Raw genomic sequence first — 25,526 nt, 5'->3', positions numbered from 1 at the left:
CTACATGCTGATTTGGCAATATAACTTACGCCACTTTCTCCCTATCGCAGACTGTGGTGTGTTTCAAAGCTAATCCTTTGTACTAATATGTTTGCGCTTATACATTTGTAAATGGCCCTCAATGTATTTTTCTGTCTGTAACATGGATCCTTAACGTCTGTTTTACGCTGGTGCATATTTTTACAGACTGTGCATAGGGTTTCAATGCAACCCTATGTATGAGTGAGTTTGATTGAAAATGGCCACATATGGTTTTTCCATGCAGAGATGGATGCAAAAGCACAAATATTGGGTCCATACGGATGAGTTTGACCAATCAGAACATGTCTCAAAAAAGTATTCCCCGGGATACAAACTGGTCCCACTTAAGTATTTTACGAATCTGTCTTCAGAGGGTGGGCGTAGCAAGATATGCTTGTTTGTACCCCTGGAAAACCTTTTTTAGAAACATCTGTGTTCTGATTGGTCAGAAGCATCTGTACAAACCCAAAAGTTGAACTTTTCAGAATGTCTGCTTCCGTATTTCTGGTACAAAGTGCCTGTGGCCATTTTGAAAATGAACAGACTGAAAGGCATTCATAGATAGGGTTGCATTGAAACACTATGCACAGTCCTAAAAAATACGCAACAGTGTGAATCAGGTGTGACTACAATTTGCTGTCACTAATATGGAAATCTGTACTGATACGCAAGACCTATGATGGCAAAAAAAAGGGATCAGCACACCCTGCAGAGGGAGAAAGAGAGTAGTAAGAGAAAGTGAGAAAGTGGCGTGACTGTACGGTGCTTGCAGTCTACACCATTTAAACAATATTCACCTTTTGCAACCTTACTTTGGTGGCTCAAAGTTGTCAAAATTGGAGGGACATAATCATCAAGTGATTCAATGATTTCAATTTTGCCAAGTGACAAATACAATCTTTAGCAATATTTCATATAGCTGTTATGTTTCCAGATTTTACTGTATTACGTGTGACTATTAGGACAATTGTTGGTCATTAATGTAGCTTTGTGTGAATTTCTGAGTTTCATGGGCAATAATGCTCAAAAGTATTAAACGCCAATAAACAATGTGATGATAACATTAGTTGACCAAATAGATTGTGATAATCCAACCTAATTTTGACGCACGGTGAGTACTTTACTTTAGTATTTAAAATACTTTACCCACCGCTATCAAGTACTGTACAGTATGTTGGTTTAGTCTATATCCCCTTGGGTTATTACTTAAAGGAAGCATATTTATCAGCAATTATAGTTACAACTATATTCGGGTAGATCTCTACCAAATTTGCACAACTCTATATTGGGCAATATTTGATTCTGCTTTATCATTCAAGCTCTGTTCAAGTAGCCAGAGGAGCAATCTACACTCCTCAGTAGTCATGATACAGATTTTCTATAGTAACTTGGTTCGGGCTTTGACTGGACCACTCCATGACATTGTTTGTGCAACTTTGACTGTGTTCTGGTGGGAGTGGACACCTTCCATAATGACGATCTCAGATGTCTTCAAAATGGCAAAAGGTGAATTTGTTGTGTATTACAGGCACTGTATGTTATAGGTCAATCTTAAATTTTTTGTATGCATTCTCCGTGTTACATAAATACAAAATAAACAAAGTAATATAGTTTATCAACATGTTTATATAAATAGGCCTTTTTTATTGACAGTAACAAATGCTTATTTTTTTGTCTGTCTTAAAGATTGACAGAGAATAGCCCACAAGCCCATTACAAATCTTCACAAAATAAGAACCACAGAGAAAGAGCTACATTCATGGAATACAGAGATATTCAAATACATATATGAAGCTCCTGTACATAACATTCATGCTGGGTATGAGTCAAAATTATATTCTCCCTTAGTTGTGTTCAGTTATCTGCAATAGTGAGCAATTCCACCCCATATTACTGATTGTGGAATTCTGGTACTGTTTATGTCCACAAAAACATGTATATCACTGTGGTTAACCCTTTGTATTAATTTGTTTCTGAAAGACTACATATATTTTGCCTAGGTCCAGTCAGAACAGTTTCAAAACACGATACTGTTCAACTCTTGTCAACCTGCAACATGAAGAAACAGCTGCATGTTTTGTGTAGTGTATGTCAAATGTATATACTTTGCAGGCTCGATGTAAAGATTTTTAATGGGGAATGTTAATGAGCAATAGTAGAGTTTTGGAGGAACTCATAATGGATAAATGTAGTTATTGACCTAATGCCGCAAAAGGGTAAAGAAAAACGACTGAAATATCTGAATAGTGACTAGGCATTTTGAGGTAACCTGTATCTCTCTACTGATAGATATTCTGACAATGTAATACAGACAGTTTCTTTGTAAGTTGTCAGTATGAAACTCTTGCCCATGTTAATGATAGAGTTTCCAAGCCACTGAGTGAAAGTAAACCAGTGTTTCTCAATATTGTTATAATTTCCAAAACCAGAAGAAGTATGGCTCCTACCCCTAGAGGGATGCTTCAAATAAGACTAGCACTTGCCAGTTGACATACAAGAGGGATTTAGAAGCACTTCATATTTAATACAAAAAATGATATGATAATTTATTATTCTTGCCAGGGCATTAGAAGACAGGAATCATATTTGAGAATACGGCTGTGTTCAAGACTCTATAATTAACTCTACAAAGCTTTGTATCTGAAAAGAATGACTGAATTACAATGCAGAAACATAAGGTAAGTATGCAAGTTAAACACAGTGGACTAACGACTTACATCAGTGTTTCAATTTATCCGGTCCGAGTTCCCGGTCTAAACTTTCTGTAGAATCAGTTGTGGTTACACTGCATATTAAAGACAATATTTTTGTGCGTGTCTTTTTTGTTGTCAAGTCGTTTTTTTGCCACAAAGAATCATAAATCGATGTCTGCAAAATCAGAAATAGTTTTATACCTGAACTGCACTTTGTATACCCAGAAGAAATATGATCAAATCTAACTACCGGTATGCAGAAAATATGTCTTGTCTTGGGGGAGTTGAACTTAAACCCCTTGTTAAAATGATTACTTGAAATGAAAATGCATACCAAACATTTAAACTAATTGGTTTATGATAAACATTCAAAATGAAAAACACATAACTGCATGTAAGTTTCATGCCTCATAACATGAAACAGCATTTTAAATATTGAAAATACAGAAAAAGGTATGCTTACTTGTGCTTGAAAATGCTTTGTATTTAAACTATTTTATGTCCTCTCTCAAACACGACGGGCCTGTACATTTAGAGCATATCAAACTCGATAGTTTGACCAATTTGACTTCTAAGCTCTACATTTGACTATGATGTGAGGGGAGCTTTGAACTCGTTTGGCACATCACTGTCCAATTTACAGATTACCTTATAGATTGCCTTCTTCCAGGATGGGTCAGAGTCTTTGGCCAGTGATAAAGCAATGTAAAACTCTTGTAGTGTAATACCAGCCACTTCAAGAAATCTGTCAGGAACCTGTTAATCAAAAGACACAAGAGCAGGCTGAACCTATGAGAAAACAACACTATGAATATATATGAGTGCCCGTTGCACTCATTACTCAAATGTCTTGATTTACTTTTACTGTATGTACATGAACTATAGTATAATGTACACAATGGATGGTATTCAAGTATAAAATTGTTAACTGTCATCAGGACATCAGTAACGTTTGCATTGCATACTCCATGCTTGCAGTATGAACGATAGTATTTTACCTGTAAGTCATTGCCTTTGTTGTAATGCATATTAAGAGCTCTGAAGAGTTCAGAGTCTCTTCCCACTGTCAGTTCTCTCACATTAGTGACTCCCTCCATCAGGGCATGGCGGGCAAACTTCTCCACCTGGATGTAGTAGAATTCTCTGAAGTTACTGAACCATTTGATGAGCTGAGACGTGATACAGCGCGTGAACTGGGAACACAGAAGCAGCTTGGGTAAGTACAAAAATGAGTTGTTAAGATATTGGTGTCCATTAAACTGTTGGCTAGGTTACAAAATGTGATATTGGCCAAATATGTTTTTATCTTTTTGTTTTGTCATTTTTATGGATACACAATATACAGTGTATATCATTGTGTTGATTACAGATTATTGATGATGAAATTGTGTGCGAGATCAAAAAAAACAAAAATAAAGTAACATGGATAACATTCATGCATTCAGTGAATTTTGGAAGGTGTATGTTGTGAAATGTCAGAGTAATGTAATTCAAATGTGCCTTACTATACCACATGGGTTGATGTTAAGAGTATAAGCTCACTGAAACTGAATTCTTGCAGATATGTACTTGAGGCTACATAAAAAATTGAGTCTTTAATTATAGATCCTGTACAACCCAGCAAATCCCAATTTGCTGTAAAGAAACAACAACAAAAAAACATGTTTTTTTTCTATACATTCAACATCAATTTAGACTTACTTTAGTAATCCCTGTGGGGAAAATTGCATAAAAAATACCAAAATGTTGAGAAGCAATTTACTAACCTGTACATCAGGAAAAAATGTCTTCAGCACTGTAGAGCTAGGGTAGCGAGTGTAGAAAAACATCAGCTTAGCTTTTTTCAAATGGCTGGTGGTCAGACCTTCCTAAATGTACAAGTGTTAAGGCTATCAATAAACACAGCAATGACCAAAGAAGTAAATATATCATTCTAAATCTTGTTTCAATATATAAGGTAATAAAGCTATACATGTAGGGATAGCAGACAGCATAGAAGATGCCAGACCTCATAGATTCCGTTTTATTTTGTTTGTCAGCAGTAGCGATCACAAAGTTGTGGGCCAAGAATAAAGTTTTTATCTGACGCTTACCTTTAAAAGGTAAAGGCATCTCACTGAAGGCACTGTACTCTTTCAATAAGATATTTAATATCTGAAGAAAACAAAAACTTCCCTAAACATGTGCCTAGTATGTAGCAGATTAACAGTGAGAGTACTGTGCAGACAAACTTTGGTATGCAAATCTTTCCATTCCAAATGCTATATTAAAACATTGTAAGAAGTGTTTAGTTAGACCAATAATGCTAATTTCAAAGGATACATTCACCACATATGAGTGGTTCTTCAACATACTTTGCAAGGTACCACACTCCATCTTGACATTGGGTACACAAAGTCTGTCCAGAACCACACGATCCATTGCCAGAGGCTGAGCTTGGTGACTTCTTACAGGCCTTGATGTCACTTTGGACTTGACCTTGACTGGCTCCCAAGGTAAGTCAACTAATCCAATGGTGGACTGACCCATGGTAGGATGCCTACATTGTAGTCCTTCAAATGTACCTTGGGAATTGTGTTTGAGATTCTCCAGCAACTGATTTTCCTGCAGAAAAGTTTGGTGGCTGTAAACAGGGGAAGGACAGTTTCCTGTCATGTTTACTCTTCCTTGACTTGTCATGGAAGCCTTTTCAACAACCAAAGACAGCGCCTCTGTCTGAATGTTTGGTAGCTGGATGCCCATTGCACTTGCAGAGCATGCTTGAAACCTTTTCAAGCTGTTTTCAATTCTGGATGGCGGCTTGCAAGAATTATGGTGTTCAGCTTTGTTGTGAGTCTCGCCATCTTTCTCAACTTGTAATGGTGGCGACATGAGTACAGTATTTGCAATGTTATTGAAAATGGAGTCGACAGTTGTATTCACTGCTCTGGAAAGCTCATCCTTCAAGGTATCAGCTAGAATTTTCTTCTCTTTTTCTGGTTTGGAACGGATGTACTCAAGCAGTTTGATATTTTTCCAACAAGGGTAAGTAATATCTGAAGACATTTCTATCTCATGATATGGATCTGTAAGCACCTCACTTGTAATTGTCTCAGGAGACGCAGTGTTCCAAGTGGTGTTGTCTTCAGACATACCTGTAGAGCTCGCTTCATCACTGACTTTCTCGTCGCACTGATTTCTCATGTACACTTGGATACATTTTTCATGGAGTTGTCCAAGGAGTTTTTGCATGGTATGAAGTTGCTTCTTCAGGGTCTGACCTTCTATACTCTTACTGCTACTGCTTCCGCTGTGAATTTTGTCTTGATTCTGAAACACATTGGTTTTGTTTTCCTGAATGCTTCCCAGTGCCTCAAGGTGCCCTGTTTCATTTTCATCTGTAAAATGTCCTTCGGGCAAGCCTGTCATGCCTCTGATGATGTTCTCCACTCTGGCACGCTTTGCTTGGTGGCAGTCACCAAAAGGCCAGTCTTGGGCATCACTGGTTCCTGTAAGCATGTTCTGTCCAGCTGGTGACGAAGGTTCCACGGTGTCGCCTTTTGAATTGTAGCAGAGTTCCACCACACTAGATTCACTCACATTTGAGTGTGGGGTACGAACATGGTAAACTGTGTTTTCCTTCTGGGTCCTTGTACGATCAATGTTTTTACGTAGGAGAATGGAAATAAGGGATCCATTTGAGTGTGCAGACAGAGAGGAGTCAAGATGTAGAGGGGTGGGATGCTCAGGATGGTCTTCAAAATATATTTTGCTTGAGGAGTGCATGTTCTGGTCCAAAAGGCTTGAATTCCTACTCATTGCAAAGTAGAGAGAGAAGCATTCATATCAGATTGTTTGTAGGTTTTGAGAGAATTCCATCCAACGTGGATTATGAGTGGAGATATCCAAATCTACGTCAAACGTGGTTGATACAAATATATTGGTAAACACTGAAATAGAAAATTACAGTAGATCATACAAATGTTATCCTCTGGATGAATCGTGCATTGTACTGAGATTGTACTGAGACGTTTTCAAAGGTAAAAAAAAGATGTATATAAAAGGTAAAGAAATTATAAGAAAATAACATCCTCCAAATACATTATCAGTTACAATTAAACAATTGCATACATGTATTTAACCTTAAAAAAATGTTTATCCCAGTTTTACATTTATAACATGATTTGCTAGTGTGCACTGCCCTCGTTAGTTATGTTTAATAAGAGGGTTTCGACTTGGAATGTACTTACCTGTTGCTCTGTGAGAAGGACGCGACATGGATCCTGGCTGTAGACGAGAATGATTCAAGTTCAACTGATCCTAACCAAAGACACATGTGAGAAAGGGGGCGTGGCCACATGTTCAGAGACAACCCGTTTTGGTTTCAACCGTTTTCATATAAAGTTTACTTTATATTGATACAAATATATTAGTAAACACTGAAATAGAAAATTACAGTAGATCATGCAAATGTTATCTTCTGGATGAATTGTGCATTGTACTGAGATTGGACTGAGACGTTTTCAAAGGTAAAAAAAAAGATGTATATAAAAGGTAAAGAAATTATAAGAAAATAACATCCTCCAAATACATTATCAGTTACAATAAAACAATTGCACACTTATTTAACAGTAAAAAAAATATTTACTCCCAGTTTTACCTTTATAACATTATTTGCTAGTGTGCACTGCCCTGTTAGTTATGTTTAATAAGAGGGTTTCGACTTGGAATGTACCTACCTGTTGCTCTGTGAGAAGGACGCGACATGGATGCTGGATGTAGACAAGAATGATTGAAGTTCAACTGATCCTAACCAAAGACTCATATGAGAAAGGGGGCGTGGCCACATCGTTCAGAGACACCCCGTTTTGGTTTCAACCGTTTTCATGTAAAGTTTACTTAATATTTTCCTATTTTAGAATTAATTTGCTACCGTGACCCACATTGTGCTGCACTGTGGTTCAGTTGAGCACAAAAGTCAATTTGTGGAAGCGGCATCTAAGTATATTGTGGGTAATGTTGAAAAATGATAGTTAATGAAGTGTTGCATTTAGAACCTTTGAATCTACCCCTTCCGTGTCTGCCCATATTGGTACATCCCATTTCCCTGCTTTGGAACCTGGCTAGCGACCGCGTTTGACACAGGGAGTTGCACTTCCCTATCGCTCTCTGCATCCAACCAGTACCAATACGATTGCTGCAATGCTATCACATTCACGATGTTTGTCAAGGACACTTGGGCGCTCTCTTTCTGCGCTAAGTCAGGTAAGACGTAAATATAAATATAACCTCCCCAGTTGGTCATGCCCGGTACAATGACTAGGCTGAGAACAGGCCTCATCCGAACCCAAGGGCAGAATGACACCCGTCCCTTGCTAGGTACAGTAGCAAAGTAAGTGCCCTCGCTTAGCAGTCATGAAACGTTGAATTCGTGGACTCTTAATGTGTACAACTAAAGTTAGACGGCGTGCATATGGTAAGGGTGTTGTCACGCCAGGCATTTGTTTCCTAAGCTATACAGTAGCTGCTGTTCTAACACAGTAAATAGAGCTAGTCTAGTGCTGGCCGTTCTGTATCCGAGTTATAGCATGCGAGCCTACACAGTGGCTAACTAGCATTAGCTTTCGTAAAAATCTCAGTTGTTAGCTAGTCTAGCTGAATCCAGGTCATGTGTTCACAGTGCCGAATAAATGTGAATTTCACATTAGTTAACTACCTACTAACAGTACCCTTTAGTTATTGTATACTACATTCTAGATAGGAATCTGGAGTTGAGTTAACATTGCTGTCAGGCTAGCTAGTTGGTAACCCAGTTAGACTGGCCTTTCGTTAACATGTTTCGTTTGACCACGACCAGAAATAGACCAAGTAATGTCGGGCATGTAGCTAGCTATGTTTGATGGTAGTTTGTGGGCCTTCCCTTAGTTTATTTTCACACACCCAACTAACGCTAGTAGAAACATACTTTGAAACCTTAGCTACCAGCTAGTAAATCAGTGAGGCTAGGGCACAGTTCCGGTTGACACATCCAGTGAGCACAAATTCACAACCTTATCTTCAAAAGACAGTCGCGCTAAATGTTATCGGGGGACTGGGGCCTTGTTGAAATTGTATGATATTAAATGCTGTAGGTAGTTTGTGCGTTAGGTAAGAGTTTTTAGTTTGTGGATGTTATTGGACTAAGCAATTCTGCTGGACTTGGAACTACTTGTCCCTGGTCAACAGGAATCAGTGGCTGACTGGCTGGCTACTGTGCTATTGAACTCCTGTCATACCTTTCAAAGATGTCTGGAACATGTTGTATATTTCAAACATTGCATATTAACCTCTGTTTGGATCCCTCTCTTTTCTTTGAATTCTTTGTTGCGGGAGATGAAGAAAAGCACCCCGAGTTGAATCGGCTACGCTGAATAAACTATTGAGTTGGGTGATGAATTAAATCAATACTCATATCTTTCTTTATTCTTCTTAATTTCAGGGAAATGGTGTACTGGTACGAAGGAGTGCATCAGGTGAGTGGACTAATGCAAGATCTAAGGCCTTGTTCCCTCATTATAAATAAGCACGCCCCCTCGACTGTGTGAATCACAAAAGATGACAATGCCCTTTGAGTAGCCAAGGTTGATGAAGGACCGTGTAAGTGGTTAAGCACACATCACTGGGATGCTTCTCCTATGCCACACGCCCTCAAGGAGAGAGACTCAACAATCGCCACTGTTGTTCCACTGCTAAACAATCCCCTCTACCCTCTTCTTCTCTCTCCCCCCCTCATTCTTTCCTTCAAGGCCTTTCCGCCTGCAACCGTCTTGTTTACAGGAATGGCCAGCCGTAAGTGCTCGTCCGCATCCGTTTATCATTGGATGGTTTTATTTTGTGTGCGTCTAGAAACACTTGAGGATGTTATGATGTCAGAACAAAATTGTATACCTTTTAGAATTTGAGCACCATTTATGGAAGATCTAGACAATAGCCGTTTGAGGTCTTGAAATGTAAACATCAATACTTGCTTAGTGTAGAGATCCAATGGTTACATCAGTAATATTATTCTTCATTCATTTTCAAGTCGCTCTGGATAAGAGCGTCTGCTAAATAAAATGACTAATTTGGATTGCTTTCAACACACAGCAATTCAACACTTTCTAAAGCAATACAGCTATGTCACGCAATTGTGTAGACATGTAATTCATCGCAATGTGTAACTTGGACTCTAAAGCTCTTTTTTGAACTCCCATTTTTTCACGGTGTAAATTAAATGTAACGTTTTTGTGTTCAACTGTTAAACAATCACCTTTTCTTTCCCAGATGTGATTCCAAGTCAGCAGTCAATGTCTTCCAAATGCGATACTTCAAGACATCTCCAGTACGCAGTAAGCATGGGCAAATCCCCTGTCATCTGTAACTCTCAAAGCTGTGGCTCCGAATGTTATCAGACTATCATCCGTGTCCGTCTTGTTTGAACAGGAGACGAAGTTGTCACCGTCAACACCCCAGCGTTTGCTGAGTCCGTCACAGAGGGTGATGTGAGGTGGGAAAAAGGTATGTTAGGTTAGGAGTCAGGTGGCTGAGCGGTGAGGGAGTCGGACTACTAATCCGAAGGTTGCCGGTTCGATTCCCTGTCATGCAAACTGACGTTGTGTCCTTGGGCAAGGCACTTCACCCTGCTTGCCTCGGGGGAATGTCCCTGTACTTACTGTAAGTCGCTCTGGATAAGAGCGTCTGCTAAATGACTAAATGTTACCTGAGACGGAAGGAATGGCGGGTTAGATACACATTTTGTAGTGACTGAACGAATCAGTATAACAGCTATCGGTTTACATGGTGTAGGCTGTAGACAAATATACATGCAAATGCAGAACATACGAAAACAAACAACATGCATGTGGGGGGGGGAGACATTTTGTCATCTAAATCTGGTTTTCTTTCAGCTGTTGGGGACTCCGTGAGTGAGGATGAGGTGGTGTGTGAAATTGAGACGGACAAGGTATGACTCGGAAAATGACGCTTTCCCTCAAAGAAGTGAAAATATGGATAGATGTTATGGATCCAACCAGTGCTACCGCTCACATAAAACACTGTTAAATTGCAATGGCTTTTGGCTGCTTTGATGGTTTGTACTGACAGTGAATGCAGTGTGTCATCGTTTGTGTTGTTCCCCCTCAGACCTCAGTGCAGGTACCCTCTCCTGCAGCTGGAGTCATTGAGGCTCTGCTGGTGCCCGACGGAGGGAGAGTTGAAGGAGGAAACCCCCTCTTCAAACTCCGGAAAGGAGGTATGGGGCCCTTCATCCTGACCCCGCCCCTCCCCTCTTTCTTTAAGGGATTTCTCTGGAGATAGTCTTTCATTTCGGGGCCAAAAAAAGGGGACGTAAATATATTTAGGTCATTTTCGTTTCCTCTCTTGTCCTTAGCCGGTGCTGCCAAAGCTGCTGCCTCAGCAGAAGCCCCTGTTGCTGCTGCAGCCCCTCCTCTTCCAGAATCGACACCTCCCACCCCCGCCGCCATCCCCGTTGCCGCCCCCCTCGTGCCAGGACAAGCCATGGAAGCCAAACCTGGTACGGTCATCTGCTCCACGGTCGTAAACCCGCTTTGGAACTTGAGTCGTGTTTGGTTTGGCACGCCCCAGTGTGACAAAGCCGTAGCACCACAGTAGAACATCTTTCAGCATCACCGAAGACATGTCTTCAAACAGCATTTACACTCACATACACCTTCCTTAAATGCCAATTGGAATAATAATCGTTGCTGAATGTAGATTTAGTACATTCAAAATTCTTATTAGCAATATATGTGTCTGAGTAGCTCACTGTGTGTGTGTGTGTTTATAGTTTCTGCTGTCAAGCCTACTGCACCTCAAGCTGCCCCAACCCCTCCCACAGCGGCGCCCACAGGAGCCAGGACAGAAAGCAGGGTAGGAGCTTTACCTCATCCGTCCAAAAACCCACCGACACATCCACAGCCTCGTGCTAACCCGCCCCTACATCACGTGACTACATTCCACTCAACCATGGTTCCTCACCGGAGCGACACGTTGCAAATGTGTAGTTCTCTTTATCACCACCAGGTGAAGATGAACCGCATGAGGCTGAGAATCGCCCAGAGGCTTAAGGAGGCCCAGAACACCTGTGCCATGCTGACCACTTTTAATGAGGTGGACATGAGGTATGACATTCCATCGTTTTATATGGTGGAATATTGCGCTATGGTCATTCAAATGACCCCTTTATGTGTGTGTTTTTCAAGAACTGCCTTTCAATTCCCTCCCCAAGCAACATCCAGGACCTTAGAACCCTCCACAAAGACGCTTTCCTAAAGAAACACAACATCAAACTTGGCTTCATGTCTGCGTTTGTCAAAGCTGCAGCCCACGCCTTGATGGACCAGCCGTCTGTTAATGCTGGTAAGCTTCGACCACCAAAGAATCCCCTTTTTAACCCCAACAGCTCATGTTGTATGGGTTATATAGGCCAAACAACCAGATCTCTGCCCCTCGATCTAATGGAAGATGGGTAAACTGGACAGTGTATTCTCATTTACTTGAAGTGTGGGCAGGGTGACTTGTAGCCTCCAACAAACATATGTTTCAGTGGTTACGGTTTTCAGTTTATTTCCATTTATTGAATCTTTAACTAGGGAGTTTAGACTTAGCAAGTCAAATTGTGTGATTTTGATATCCTTTGTTTAAGCTTGCCATATTAAACTTCATCATGTTGTTTTTTCCTTTTCCAGTCATCGATGATTCAACCAAAGAGATAGTGTACAGGGATTACGTAGACATCAGTGTGGCTGTGTCGACTCCAAAGGTGAGACTTATTGGCTACCTGACCTAGACAGGCAAGGACACCTTGCTGTGTCTTGTTAGCCTGGCGATCAGCCACATCATTTCCCCAATGCTTACTAGTTCTGGGACCTCTCAGTACATTTTCGATATTCAAGGAGTGCAGACCAACATGCCTTAGGACGTGATTGGATTGGTACAACCAATCAGAGTAATGAAATGTAATCCTGGTTGTTTACGATTTTGTACAGTCATTGTATTAAACCCACCCCATATCCAATCAACGGTTGTGATTGGCCCGGCACTTTTCATGCCAGAGGGAAATCTGTTTGTATGGGAGGGTGGCCAGAGCGAATAAACCACAAGTTAACAGATTGGTCAAGTTCCCAGGCTAGTGTCTTGTTTCTTTCCCCCGAAATTGCTGCCATAAATGTTGTATGTAGGGAGCCTTGCAAAAAGCTTGCATTTTGTAATAAATAAAAAAAAGCTTTTTATACAAACTTATTTTTCACAACCTTTCAGGGACTTGTGGTACCTGTGATTCGCGGCGTAGAAACAATGAACTTCGCTGACATTGAGAAAACCATTAATGGATTGGGAGAAAAGGTACGATGTTCTATTTACTCGGATGGATGGTTACAGTACAGAGCTGGTCTAATGAGTTACACAACCCTATGATCATCGGCTGTGCTGGTTCAACAGTCAAGTCAATCTTTGCTGAACCGTAACAGTCATTTTGGAAACAGTGTTTTTACCCTGTGTTTCGGCAGTTGTACAGCTGTGTTCATGGGAAATACTTTTCTCATGCTTGCTTCTCTGTTATCTGAGAGGCCTTAATTGACCTGATTTTGGCGAACTCTGGAAACTGCAGTTTTGCCGACAGGTCAAACCCATGAATACAGACCTGTTAAGATAAGTTACCTTTTTCTCAGGCTCGCAAGAATGAACTGGCCGTGGAGGATATGGACGGAGGCACGTTCACCATCAGTAACGGCGGTGTTTTTGGATCCATGTTCGGCACACCCATCATCAACCCTCCCCAGTCTGCAATCTTGGGCATGCATGGCATCTTCGAGAGGCCAGTGGCTATAGGGGGCAAGGTAGGTCACGATGAGGGGTAATGAAACAAAAACTTTACAGGTTCAATTATATAAATGCTTTATGTCCGTTAAATCTGTGTAGTGTGGGTGGGTATTTTAAACCTGAAATAACAGTGTAGGAGTCAAAGAATGCAACCTGAATTCCAGATGTTATTAAAGCTGTTAAACCAAATTCAAGTTGTTCTTATTAACAAATGTTCTTAATTTTTCTTCTCCTCTCCATGGCAGGTGGAGATCCGGCCCATGATGTACGTAGCACTGACATATGACCACCGTCTCGTTGACGGCAGAGAGGCCGTTACCTTCCTACGCAAGATTAAGTCGGTGGTAGAGGACCCACGCGTGCTGCTTCTTGATATGTGATTTCCTGGCCGCAAAAAGTCTATTTAAAGATGTCATTGATATATATAAAACTGCATCCCCTTTATTTAAAACAAACACACTATATTCTACATTTTTCTGTGTAAGTGACGAAAGGGGGGAGCGGATTACACTTTTAGGGACTGTTTCCTAAACGCAGTTTGTCATTTTGGACTGGATAGTCATTTCAATTCCAGGACCTAAAGGAATCTGGGTATGGAATTTCACCCAAAAATATGGGAAATTCATTTAAAATGTTTATTCTTTTCTTCAATGTCTGGTTCAACAGTTGTTGTGCAAAGTACACGAGATTATGCTCAGTTTTCTGATTTGTTACCCATCATGTTATTGTCATTTAAATGCTATTTTACAGTGTATACTTCTCTTATCCAAAGCTCATGTTGAACTCCAAATGCCATTTACACATCCACTTGAAGAGGCTTTTAATTGTTTTATAGTGATTTAGCCAAAACTGGTGCTCAATTAGATATATGAAGGCCATGGACCATTTATATGATTGTCCTTTGTCATGGTTGTGTAATCATCAAACATGTCTACACACCACTTAGTCTGTCAGTCTATCCTTCTCGTAGTATACAACACACTAGGTTCTCTAAGAAGGAGAGAAGTGGGTGGAACTAGCTGCCACAACACTTTTGCGAACTGATCTGTCATTGTGTCTCCTACGGCTTTCTTCTGCCACTGTACCGTTTTCTGCTTTTGAGACAGTGGCCACAGAAGACAGACGTTTTTGATAAATGCACTGTTTGTTTGTTTTTGTTCTCTTCAATGTAATGGACAACATGCAAGACCAGACTTTTTGTTGTTGTCGTATTAACAACTCTTGGGGAGTAGTTTTCAAGACGCACAATTTAGCAGTATGTACTGTTTTTCATGAGCTCATCACTGCAATATACAAAATGTGTATCTATTTAAAGAAAATGTTTTAAAGCAGTAAAAACAACATAAGTTTTATGTAAACTACTGTATCTTTGTTCCTTATTCTTAACGTTCTAGTTCTGACAGGTTTCTGAAAGGTCATTTCCTTTGGTTGCTGTTATAAGTAAAAAACAAAAAACAAGTCTTACACAAGATAAACCATACCTTATTGTCTGCATAAGCTGGAACATTTTGTTCCATATGTAGCCATAGCAGCCACAACCACTCAGTTGGACTTCTTCCAGAACAAACCTAAACCAAAGACGGGTCTTCAAAGCTAATTAGATAGCCTAGCGCACCACTCTCTCGGAGGAGAGGAATAATAGGATCACATCGAACAGAGTCTTAAGGGTTGCTTGGCCCTTCCACCCACTCCACGGATACTGCCTGGAGTGCGTGCAGCTGCGTACAAACCCCTCCACTCTTTCTGTTTACTTTAATAATCATGGGGTACAATGGGTGCTAACGTTCGTCTTTGTTTCTCTGCCAGCACCTACACAAATGTCTGAACAACACCATTTGGAGCAAAAACATGGGATTCATTATGAGAACACAAAAAAGACACCCGGAACATTAGATTAACATAAGAATACAGGGGGTCCTAATGGGCATGAATACACTGAACAATAACAAGGGTTCTTTAATTTAATTATTTACTTTTATTGCCACTCAAGATTCCATTAGCGCTATCGAGATAATGCTAATTTGGTGAGTGCACTGCAAGGTGCATAGATATCTGAGGGTTTTTTTTTGTTGGGTGTTTTTTGTTTTCGTCTTGAAAATTTGGCCCAACATGTGAATAACCAATGAGTTCGTTCAATAAGATGGAGCCTTCAAGTCTTTGTTTTCATTCAGATGAAAGATATTCCATTAGAAATAGGCAAATAGATATTTGTTTTTATTAAGCCACATCAGAGGGATCATTTACCTAAATTATTCCGGGGTTTTTTTTGTAACAAGCTTAGTCAGTTTAGGGTGATCTTAGTGTTTGCTCAACATCTTAAACTCACACCACTAAGTCATAACTTTGAGATTATAGCATTTTGTCCCAACCACTGGGATATTAGGGAACATTAATGGCCCACGGTAATATGACGCCTCAAATTGTAAATAAAACATTGGTAATTGGTCTGGGTGTTGTGGACCCAAGATTTAAAAATAGAAAAGTATTTCCTGATTATACCATGGCTGCCATAACTCATGTCCCTAACAAGAACGTTTGAATAAATACAAATATATGTTTTGGTCCATATTGACCCTTGGTGACAAATTTCAAATGTTCCAATGAAACTTTGAAATTCTGTGAAAATCTTTTTTCTCATCTCTCAAAACATCAACCTGGAATGATATAAATGTAAAGTATGAGCACTTGTTTGAATCTTACACCACAAATGACATGGAACAGGTCTGTTTTAGTTTATCTAAGGCACTGGTACCAGGGTACCCATGAATAAGTCTTAGTCTGTGAGTGAGTGAGTGAGGGTGCATAAAAAATGCACACTCTGTTCAAGATTTAGGCATAACTCTTGCGATTATGCACATCATTTCTGACTTTAATTTGATATGAGACTTCTGTAGGATTTGCTACAATACAAAATGCATTTAGATCACCAGTAAGTTTGAATAAGGATGGAGAACAATTTCCAAATAATACATTTTGGAAAGGGGACAAACGCCTTTGAACCTGATTTCTCATATGGCAGTCCAACAGCAAATGGACCAAATCAATGGGATAAAAGCACTTTGTGAAAAAGTGGCAACGCTCCAACCATTATTACAGCTGAAAACACCCAGATGTCACATAAAACATCATGATAAGCACACAGCCAGAAGGACTTCAGCAACTCTAGCTTATGTGATGACACTCAATAGTGTGGGTCAACCAGAGACACAATGATACAGTCGTGTAATTAAGTGTTCATTTAGGTTGTGTAGTTAATTTCATGATTGGGTCAAATTTTACACAGGTGATCCTCATAAGTTATATGTGTCTATTGTCCATTACTTGGAAAGTACAGGGGACTAAAAAAAGACCTTGTCTCCATCTGTGACCATCAAAAAGCTTGTAAATCCTCAAGGCTTAAATGGGCAAAGGCTAGGTGTGATTACCAGAAGGTGAGACCAAGGTCGACACCTGCCCATCTGCTGATTTAGTGAGCTTCATCCCTCCTGGCTACCTATAGCAGAGTCCTCATAAGTCTCTCCCGTCATAAACACACTTTGAGACTCAATCGGCAACATCCCCTCACTGCCGCTCTATTGCAGTGCTTGCATAAGTAATGCTCTGCATGCATATTCAAGGCTTGTCGATTTCTTTTTACGGTTCGTCTCACAAAGCAAGCCAACGTGAACGGCTGGCTGCATCTGGCGCTATTCTTCCTCCCCTTCCGCCGCCTTTGATATGGAACCGGCAAGGTCTCCTTCCTTTCTTCCTCGTTTGTGTTTTGTTGTCATACCAGAAGATTAATTCTGGACGGTAGAATGGCGACGCGGAGACACAGCCCCCCCCCCCTTGGCGCTGCCGGCAGAGACGATGCGGTCCTGCAGCTGGGCGGGGGTGAAAGGTCAACATATTCATGGGTGGGGAAATTGGGTCAGCCGGGATATGGGGCCGCTCTCAAGTGTTTGTGCTCAGAGCCTGGATCGCAGTGATTCCGCGATCATTTCTGGGGATATTGGGCGATGGCGTGAAACAATACACGCTACACCTGAGGCTTTTCACTGGGGTTTATTCGGGTTATCTTTTGTCTCCCTCCAAAAGTCTCCAGGCAGCTCCTTCACTCCCCCAGTGTCCCACTGCCGCACTCCTAACTATGATGGCTGCTCAGCGAACTGACTGTGAATAACAGAAAAGGGATGGGGACAGAGTTGTGTTTGCGGCAGTCAGTGCCAGGGCTGGCCCGACCCAATAAACAAACTAAACATTTGTTTAGGGCTCTGCGATTGGTTCGGGCTCCCCCCCAAAAAAATCATTTGTAAAAAATAAATAACGTTTTGCCAATCAATGGGCCCCATACACTATTTTTGTGAATAGCCCCCAAAACCTTAGGGCCGGCCCTTGTCAGCACCAAATGTGTTCTGCTCTATCGGTATAGTTTATATATAGTATAGTTTATATATAGTATAGTTTATATATAGTATAGTTTATATACTGGATATGGATCCAGAATTGCTGGCAAACGTTTTAGCAGAGGGCAAAACATAAAACAAAAAATGAACAGTCCCTAATCTCTCTTCAGACAACACTATATCTTCCATAGCTCAGTCCAATTCCATTGGGCAATGCACTTTCACCATCAGACTCACCTATAATTGATTTTGCCTGTGCATTCCATGTCAAAGTTTTGGATCAGCCACTCGAGCTGGTGCTTATCCAGAAGTATGCCAGCTTGCTGTAAGACATGACAGAATGGTAATACATGCGATCATTGTAATGAACCATAACCTCTGTTCATCAGTCTTTGGATTTTATGCCACGACTTTGATGTGAAAGGTCCTATTGCTATGTTGCACAATTCTGTATGTTCACACAAGTACATAAGTACTGTCTATAGGTCCATCAACAATGAAGGCTAACGTATGTGGAACCCATCAAACCAATTAGATGAGCTTTTATCATAGAAGGTTGTGGAGTACAGTTTCGTACCTGTGCAGCTTTCCTAAAGTCTGAGTTAGACACCTGCATTGTTCCCTCGTTATCCAACGTCTGGAAGAAATCCATACAACTTTCCTTCCTCTCATCCAGGTAGCCCTACAAAATACACATTTCACGGGGATAATCTATTGTTTATATTTACATATCAGCTGTTTTTATTAGTTTGATTTGTTTTGAATAGCATAACGCTACATGGACAGCGATGTCAACTTCCGTCTCACTACCAAGCTTAGAAACTCGTCTTTAGAAGTGAAAACCTTTGGTGTGTGCATTGTGTTAAAACAGAGGGCTAAAAGCAAACAAGTCTTTAATGTGAACACAACCCTGACCTGAAAGATCTTGAGGGCATCTGAGGGCTTCTTATTCCTGGTAATGGACCCGCTCACTCCCTGGTACTGGACCACCAGAGTTGAGTGGTCCTGAAGGATCGTGTCTAGCAGCTCCACAAACTGCTCATTCACCAGCACAGTCTACACACACACACACAAATACAGTGCATATGTGCACACATGAATACACGTAGTACATAGTACCATCACTCACACACATAATATGGGCACTGCGCATACACACAAATCGATTTCCCGGTGCAGAAATGAAAGGGAATGTGCTCACTGAGATGTTAACCTCCTCCAGGGCTGATTTGGGGTTGTTCTTCATGGAGGTGAGCAAAGCCAAAGCTCCAACTTTTGTTATGGGGTTAGAGGCCATCTTCAGAGGAGGGAAATAGATAATCATGGAGGGGAAAAAAAAAACTTGTGAAATCGAAAGAGCTCTGAAACATACAAAGCTTTCACCTTCCTGATATTACAATGAAATGCTAGCAATTGTAATTCTATTATCCCATCCAATCACACACCAGTTTCCTGGTGTTGAGACAATATTGTCAGTTAGGCCTTTCCACCTTCCACAATCCAGCTCAAACTCGGGTTCCCTCCCCTCCACCCACACCACATGACCCAGCCACCCATGTTAGTCCTGACCCACCCACCCGTAAGACCCTGAGGCTGTCGTTGGCGGCGAGGCCCTGGAAGAGCACCCGGGTGCCCTCGTCGCTGATGCGGTTGCTGCTGACATCCAGCAGCACCAGGGTGTTGTTGTGGTGCAAGGCCTCGCCCAGAGCCTGGGCCCCGACATTGCCGAAGCCGTTGTAGGACAAGTCCAGCTGCTTCAGGGTCACGTTCACCTGGAGCAGTGGTAGAGGAGAGGGGTCGAAGGTCAAACGTGAGGAGAGCAGCAGGCAAGTGACTGAGGAACCTCAGTGTTTGAGCAAGTGTGAGTGTGCGTAACTGACCTTCAGACCAGCACACAGGGCCACAGCTCCACTCATCCTCAGGTGGTTCCAGCTCAGGTCCAGTGTCTCTATTCCCTCATTGTTGCCTAAGAGAGAACTTTCATCAAAAATCTGAAATCCACTAACTGAAATCTCCATGAATTGCTGTCCACAGAATGTATATATGGACATGGGCTTTGAGTTGGGATGTATTAAGCAGCGTCTATTCCATTTTCTGTAACATGACATGATTTACTTTGTGGCATTGGTGGAGGCCTCCATTTTGTAAATGGAAACGTGAGGTAAACCAAACAAATTGTCATACTCATTTAGAAACAGATGTGAGCAAACAATTGTGTATTTGAGAGGAAACCAATACAAACAGATGCTACTCTTGACCACAGTGAGCAGCCATCTTACCCAACATCTGTCCAAGATAATGTCCTCCCTTTTCACACAACTGGTTGTGACTCAGGACCAATTCCTTCACCCTGTAGTTGTTCTAGTGAGAAATAAATTGTAGTGGAGCAGGGTGGTTACTTAACTTAATGATTGGGTATGAGCTTGAAATTAGTTTGAGTCCTTTGATATCAATCAATAAGTGGCTCAATCTAAGAGGAAACTTCCTTTGTGTTGCTTTAAAATGGAAAAGAACCTACAGAGGTTTATAGCCATGCTATTCTCTACAGTGTTTATAAGTCCTGTAACACTAAAATGGACTCACGGCAAAAGCTTCTGCAAATGTTCTGGCATCTTCATCGACGAACCCGTTTCCTGGTGTGCAAGGAGGAGCGATAGCTTGAGGAATCATTCTTCAGTTTTTAAGTTTTAGTCCAGATCTCGCACTTATTATCACCTCACCTGACATTTTCAGTGATTTGATGGAAACATTTTCTGCCAGCAATTTGGTGATGCATTTAACTCCCTTGGACTGAAGATGGTTGTTGGACAGATTCTGGAACAATGAATTTTCATACATTGTTAGAACAAACTAACATATTTGTTGCCATCTAGTGGAGTAAATAAAGATCACTGCATTACACTCAAAAACTTCCAAACATAACCAACCTGTGAACAATGTAGTTACTTTCCTTCATGTTGTTTTATATTATTCAAATCAAAATCCAAAGTGTATAACAAAGGCCTAGTATGCAGGATGAATATTTGGAAAATTAAATTGCTTTCTATTTCTTCCCCCAATATGAATATGTAAAAAATTCTAAGGCATGGTACCACACTCTGGATGGTGAAGTTCTCATTCAGCATCTCCATGAGGTAGTGCGTTCCCTCTGCCTGCAGGAAGTTATCCTCCAGCTCCAGATGGATGACATCAAGGTCAGACTGGAAAGACACAACAAGGTCACTTTGGCAACCAGTCCAACCAACGCTAAAAGCTCGGATAAGGTCGCTGTATGCTTAGGCCGTATCCCAGGAAAAGAAACCATGATCACCATACCAGTTAGATATCTACTTACATATCCAGTTATACACACTTTTGTTTTATTTTGTATCGAACTAAACATTTTATTGCCCCAAGTACTGGTCATTAAATACCTTCTACTAATCAGATGACCACAGCTTAGTCCACTTGTACCTTTATCAATAATTCAAGATGCCACTCAGTGGCATTTTCCATACGAGAAGGAACCCCAAACCCATGCTTAAATGTTCTAGTGGCCTCCTACCACCAGGGCAATAGCCAGGGCTTTGGCCCCTAGGGGTCCCAGGCCATGGTGGTTCAGGTTGAGGGTGGAGTTGCCCAGCCGGCGCAGGTAGAAGGAGGCAGGCACAGCACCACACAGCTGGCAGGCCTGGAGGTAGAGCTCAGTGGGAGTGACCCGTCTGGTCCTCTGGTCTGTATCTGAAGAAGAGCAGGAGAAGATGGAGGTTGAGGGCAGTTACAATCAGCTTGGTTCAAGGAGCCTGACTGCACCTTACAGTTCATCATCCCACAGAGTAAAATGTAGATGTGTTTTCAGTTGGAGGAAATTGCATTTTTGGGGTTAATTTTATTTTTGCTATCCTTTAGGATCTACTCACTTATAAATTAAGTCAAGCTATGTTAGCGTTACAATGCTTAAGACAAAACAAGTGTCCAGAAGCAAAATATTTAAATTCACAAGAAGGATCATCTGGTTTACAGGCTGGTCTTCTATAGTATCATATATTGACATTTACATTCAATTCTAAATGCACTCAGTTTCATGTTATGTGTCAGCTTCATGGTACCATCAGCTTCCAGGTCAGTGTCCCAATCAGCATCACTGTCGATCTCTTCCACTTGGGTTGAAGCGGGGCTGTCCTCCTGCTCAGTGGCCTCTGGGGACAGGTCTGATGGTGCTGTTGTCTCTTCTTCCTCACTGGGTTGTGCCTCCTCGTAGTCAGACATTGCACTGACCTTCAGAACTTTCCTGAAACCTCACTGAAAGCTAGCGACCACAGGGACTTTGGGTTGGTAAGCCAACACGTGGAACTAAATGAATTTGCATGCAAATGTGAATCAATTGTATAAAATAGTGTGAAATGGGTATACTTAAAACTACTATTAAAAAAAATCACTAAAATGACAATTTGAAAGCTGTGATACCAAGGTAGTTTTTAGGTAGACAATGACAAGTAGTTCTAAATCATTTTGGAACGTAAATTATTGAGTAACAATGAAACAATAGAATCACATTGAAGCATCACAAAAGCTTTCTCTTTTACATGTCTTACAGTCTACTAGATCAGTGTTTCCCAACTTTTTCAGTCAAGGCACCCTTAGACACTACATTTTGTGGCACCCCCCCACCCTGAGCTGAGTGCCCACTAATGTCAGTCGACTAATCCAGCTGCAAGGAAAATTATTTGAAGGACTTACACGACACCCCTGCTCTCATCAGACGGCACCCAGGTTGGGAAACACTGTACTAGAAAGCCTACAGTTCTGCCTGTATAGCAGGCAGTTAAAGTTGCTGCAATATTGAGGACTGAAGACATCCCTTTCTAAATTATCTTGTAATTTCTATTTTTCATGATTTGGTCAATCAAATCACTGCAAAAGGGGATATTTTAATAAAAATGTGTAGTTTCCTTCCATTTCATGAGCCACCACATCAATGCTTTGCCACAAAAAGCTTACTTTCACATCTGACCAGAATGAACTTACCTTTCTGATCCTGCAGACCATTTGATGTTGGTTCTTTGGTGGGTTGCAGAAATCTACTACATATGGATCATAGCACTTAAAGATACCAGGTCTTGCACAGAAACATAACATTTTCCTGCATTAAATTTCAGCTGGCTCATCATAGAACACTTGAATTTTAAGTATTCACTTCCAAGACTGGGACACTTGTTGGGGCAGAATCACACTATAAAGGATGGTTCCCTGCAGAGCCACTGCTCTGACTACACACACTTACCCTTGTAAGTGCATGTAGTCAGTGTACGTTTCTAGGCTGTTGCTGACAGGAGGATCCCACCTCTTGATGTGCTGCATGCTTTACCTTTTGCTCTACTGACCCAACCTACAGGACACCTGAAATACAGGTCAGGTTCCAAACACCAATACACATGATTAAAACATGACACAAACAGCAGATCCTTTTCCAAAAACTTTATTGACACCTCATTTCTTGGCTTTGAAGTACTCCTCAATGACATCCTTGGCTTGAGACTCCTTGCCATAGTCCTGCACACAAGAGGAAGTTACATTAATATTGTCCTCGGTGATAAACACTGCAGAAGCTGAACACTTAGTCCAAGATGAAACACCTTCGTGCCGTTAGACCAATTTAAAAACAACAGACACGCTCCAATAAAGGGGACATTCAATCTCAGGTAAAGGTCAGTTCTAATCATTTAGTCAATGTAGCCATTATTTGGGACCCCAGACACCAGTGGTGGGTGGCGGGGCTCGTACTCTGGCATACAGTCTTGCCAAGTGTTCATCAACAGCAGCTGCTGGCACGGACAGCCAGCACCTGCACTCGACTGGCAACATAAACCCAACTGCCCTCAAGTGAGGTGATCTCCCACTCCCCTGATCTGTGACTTAATCACTCAACAACCCTTCAACACCAAATCTTGACAGTTAGATACACAGGTTGGACATTAACCATGAAATGGTACCAAGATCAAATGAACTTGATACCACAAAAATCCCAGCTCTTAGCGCAAGAAATGTACCTTGATCACGACACAGCTGCAGCCCACAACCTTACGGGGTTTGCCCTCACGGTCGATCTTGCAAAGACCGACCCATTCGCCAAGCTTCTTGTTGTCATCAACCTGGTCCAAGACAAGGGAGAACATGGCCAATCAATGTTAAGTTATCATTTAAAAGTAGTCATTTTTGACGTGTAATTTTACACGTCATCTGTATCTCAGACAATGAATTGGGTAACGATGGCAGTATCCTCATAATATTCAGTAGAGGGAGCCAAAATAATCATCACTGATACAGAACTATAAACCTTCTCATACAATAGTATCCCAAAACTGCATTGACAGTGCATTGTCGATTTCAGCAGTAGACAAGTGCAAATGGATCGATGCATACTTCATGTTGTCAGAATTCAATAATCAAAATCAAGCACCATTTTCATGCGCCCAACTTCCCTTACACCAGACAGACATCCATAAATAATTCACCTTGATGAGGTTGATCTGATGCTCGGCGCAAAGGGCTTCCACCAGCTTTACATACATGGGCTCATCACAGTTGGCCGCAAGGACGCAGAGATGAGCCTGGCGCCTGAGGAGGACTCATTGTTAGAAACTAGACCAACAGGTTACAAATTATATTCTTCACCTGCTTTGATAAGGCGCATCATAGTATCTCAGACATTTATTGGGTAACGATGGCGATTCTCCTCACGGGATTCAGTAGAGGGAGCCAAACTATCATCACTGATACTATAAAACAAGTAACTTATTAAGGTTAGGCTGCTCACTTGTCCAGTGCCTTGGCTGCCTCGCGAATACCGCGAGCCAGACCATCGTGGATGAGTGCGGTCTTGAGCACTTCTGGGAGTGCGGTGTTGACATCCATCACACCTCCGGCTGCGACGCTAGAGGAGCAATGAGAATTGTCAGCCGTGCATGCTAAATCATGGATCACGCGTTGGGGGAGTAAGGAGGTTATCCTTTGGCGTGTCAGACAAGGAGTCTCACTCATTGAGAGTGAAGGGGTATCCGACTAAAGAAAGTAAGTCATCATTCATACGCCGAACATGTGTAAGAGTGCTAGTTAACCCGGTGCACATGGATTCGCTGTTTACAATAAACATTATTGATCTGGAACAAAGTCTTGCTACACAATACCAAGTCCCGGTAACCAACTACTTAACGTTTATCAAACTGAAACTTAACAGCTACTAGATTAACTTCAGCCACATTACGAGGTGTAAGGTAATTAGCCATCGATGTATAATCAAGAGTCACGCTCACCCTTCCTCGGCCATTGTAAATTAGCGATGGATGATGAACCTAAACTTCTGAAATAAGGACGAAACACAAAAAATTAATTGTTGTTCATGATAACACGGTCGTTTTTGTGACATTATATCAAAGGATGTTACAAAAATCGCGTAGATTTGATTAGATGCTGTAGGAACCCACCCAAACCTCCTCTCGGACAGCGGGTAAAGAGGACGTCATACGGTAGCGACATTCATTTAAGACCAAAAGGACCCATACAAACAGAAATACCGGCCGCAAATATGCCTGTTGGATAATGAGATAGTTTT

The 25,526-nt window shown here is 41.3% G+C and overlaps 4 protein-coding genes and 3 non-coding genes across 7 annotated transcripts; 1 reads left to right on the top strand and 6 right to left on the bottom strand.

Moving 5' to 3' along the window:
* Positions 1–3,302: 3,302 nt before the first annotated feature.
* LOC136947662 (prospero homeobox protein 1-like) lies at positions 3,303–5,369 on the bottom strand. Its single transcript, XM_067241789.1, has 4 exons — positions 5,037–5,369; positions 4,481–4,582; positions 3,713–3,907; positions 3,303–3,470 (listed from the first exon to the last, which is right to left on the bottom strand). The coding sequence occupies exons 1-4, from the start codon at positions 5,367–5,369 to the stop codon at positions 3,303–3,305; spliced, it is 798 nt and encodes a 265-aa protein (XP_067097890.1).
* Positions 5,370–7,827: 2,458 nt separating this feature from the next.
* On the top strand, positions 7,828–14,908 carry LOC136947426 (dihydrolipoyllysine-residue succinyltransferase component of 2-oxoglutarate dehydrogenase complex, mitochondrial-like). Its single transcript, XM_067241502.1, has 15 exons — positions 7,828–7,958; positions 9,172–9,205; positions 9,479–9,521; positions 9,996–10,060; positions 10,155–10,229; positions 10,619–10,674; positions 10,854–10,962; positions 11,101–11,244; positions 11,518–11,600; positions 11,754–11,851; positions 11,959–12,089; positions 12,419–12,492; positions 12,990–13,073; positions 13,400–13,567; positions 13,796–14,908. The coding sequence occupies exons 1-15, from the start codon at positions 7,896–7,898 to the stop codon at positions 13,928–13,930; spliced, it is 1,362 nt and encodes a 453-aa protein (XP_067097603.1). The 5' UTR covers positions 7,828–7,895; the 3' UTR covers positions 13,931–14,908.
* Positions 14,909–17,677: 2,769 nt separating this feature from the next.
* On the bottom strand, positions 17,678–22,183 carry LOC136947660 (leucine-rich repeat-containing protein 74A-like). Its single transcript, XM_067241788.1, has 13 exons — positions 22,024–22,183; positions 21,480–21,655; positions 21,028–21,135; positions 20,656–20,749; positions 20,519–20,568; positions 20,215–20,296; positions 19,816–19,901; positions 19,513–19,707; positions 19,137–19,232; positions 18,851–18,991; positions 18,513–18,617; positions 18,173–18,258; positions 17,678–17,702 (listed from the first exon to the last, which is right to left on the bottom strand). The coding sequence occupies exons 1-13, from the start codon at positions 22,181–22,183 to the stop codon at positions 17,678–17,680; spliced, it is 1,404 nt and encodes a 467-aa protein (XP_067097889.1).
* Positions 22,184–23,377: 1,194 nt separating this feature from the next.
* rps12 (ribosomal protein S12) lies at positions 23,378–25,508 on the bottom strand. Its single transcript, XM_067242127.1, has 6 exons — positions 25,399–25,508; positions 25,228–25,274; positions 24,732–24,848; positions 24,430–24,532; positions 23,965–24,066; positions 23,378–23,467 (listed from the first exon to the last, which is right to left on the bottom strand). The coding sequence occupies exons 2-6, from the start codon at positions 25,239–25,241 to the stop codon at positions 23,405–23,407; spliced, it is 399 nt and encodes a 132-aa protein (XP_067098228.1). The 5' UTR covers positions 25,242–25,274; positions 25,399–25,508; the 3' UTR covers positions 23,378–23,404.
* LOC136948597 (small nucleolar RNA SNORD100) lies at positions 24,156–24,240 on the bottom strand. The gene has a single exon (XR_010877366.1). It is a non-coding gene; the product is annotated as a small nucleolar RNA SNORD100 (small nucleolar RNA).
* LOC136948596 (small nucleolar RNA SNORD100) lies at positions 24,612–24,695 on the bottom strand. Its single transcript, XR_010877365.1, has one exon. It is a non-coding gene; the product is annotated as a small nucleolar RNA SNORD100 (small nucleolar RNA).
* Positions 24,929–25,003, bottom strand: LOC136948592 (small nucleolar RNA SNORD101). The gene has a single exon (XR_010877361.1). It is a non-coding gene; the product is annotated as a small nucleolar RNA SNORD101 (small nucleolar RNA).
* Positions 25,509–25,526: the final 18 nt, after the last annotated feature.

The sequence above is a fragment of the Osmerus mordax genome, chromosome 8 (genome assembly GCF_038355195.1).
Source record: "Osmerus mordax isolate fOsmMor3 chromosome 8, fOsmMor3.pri, whole genome shotgun sequence".
Taxonomy (NCBI): domain Eukaryota; kingdom Metazoa; phylum Chordata; class Actinopteri; order Osmeriformes; family Osmeridae; genus Osmerus; species Osmerus mordax.
The sequence above is the reverse complement of the archived record's forward strand: the minus strand, read 5'-3'. Positions and strand labels throughout refer to the sequence as shown.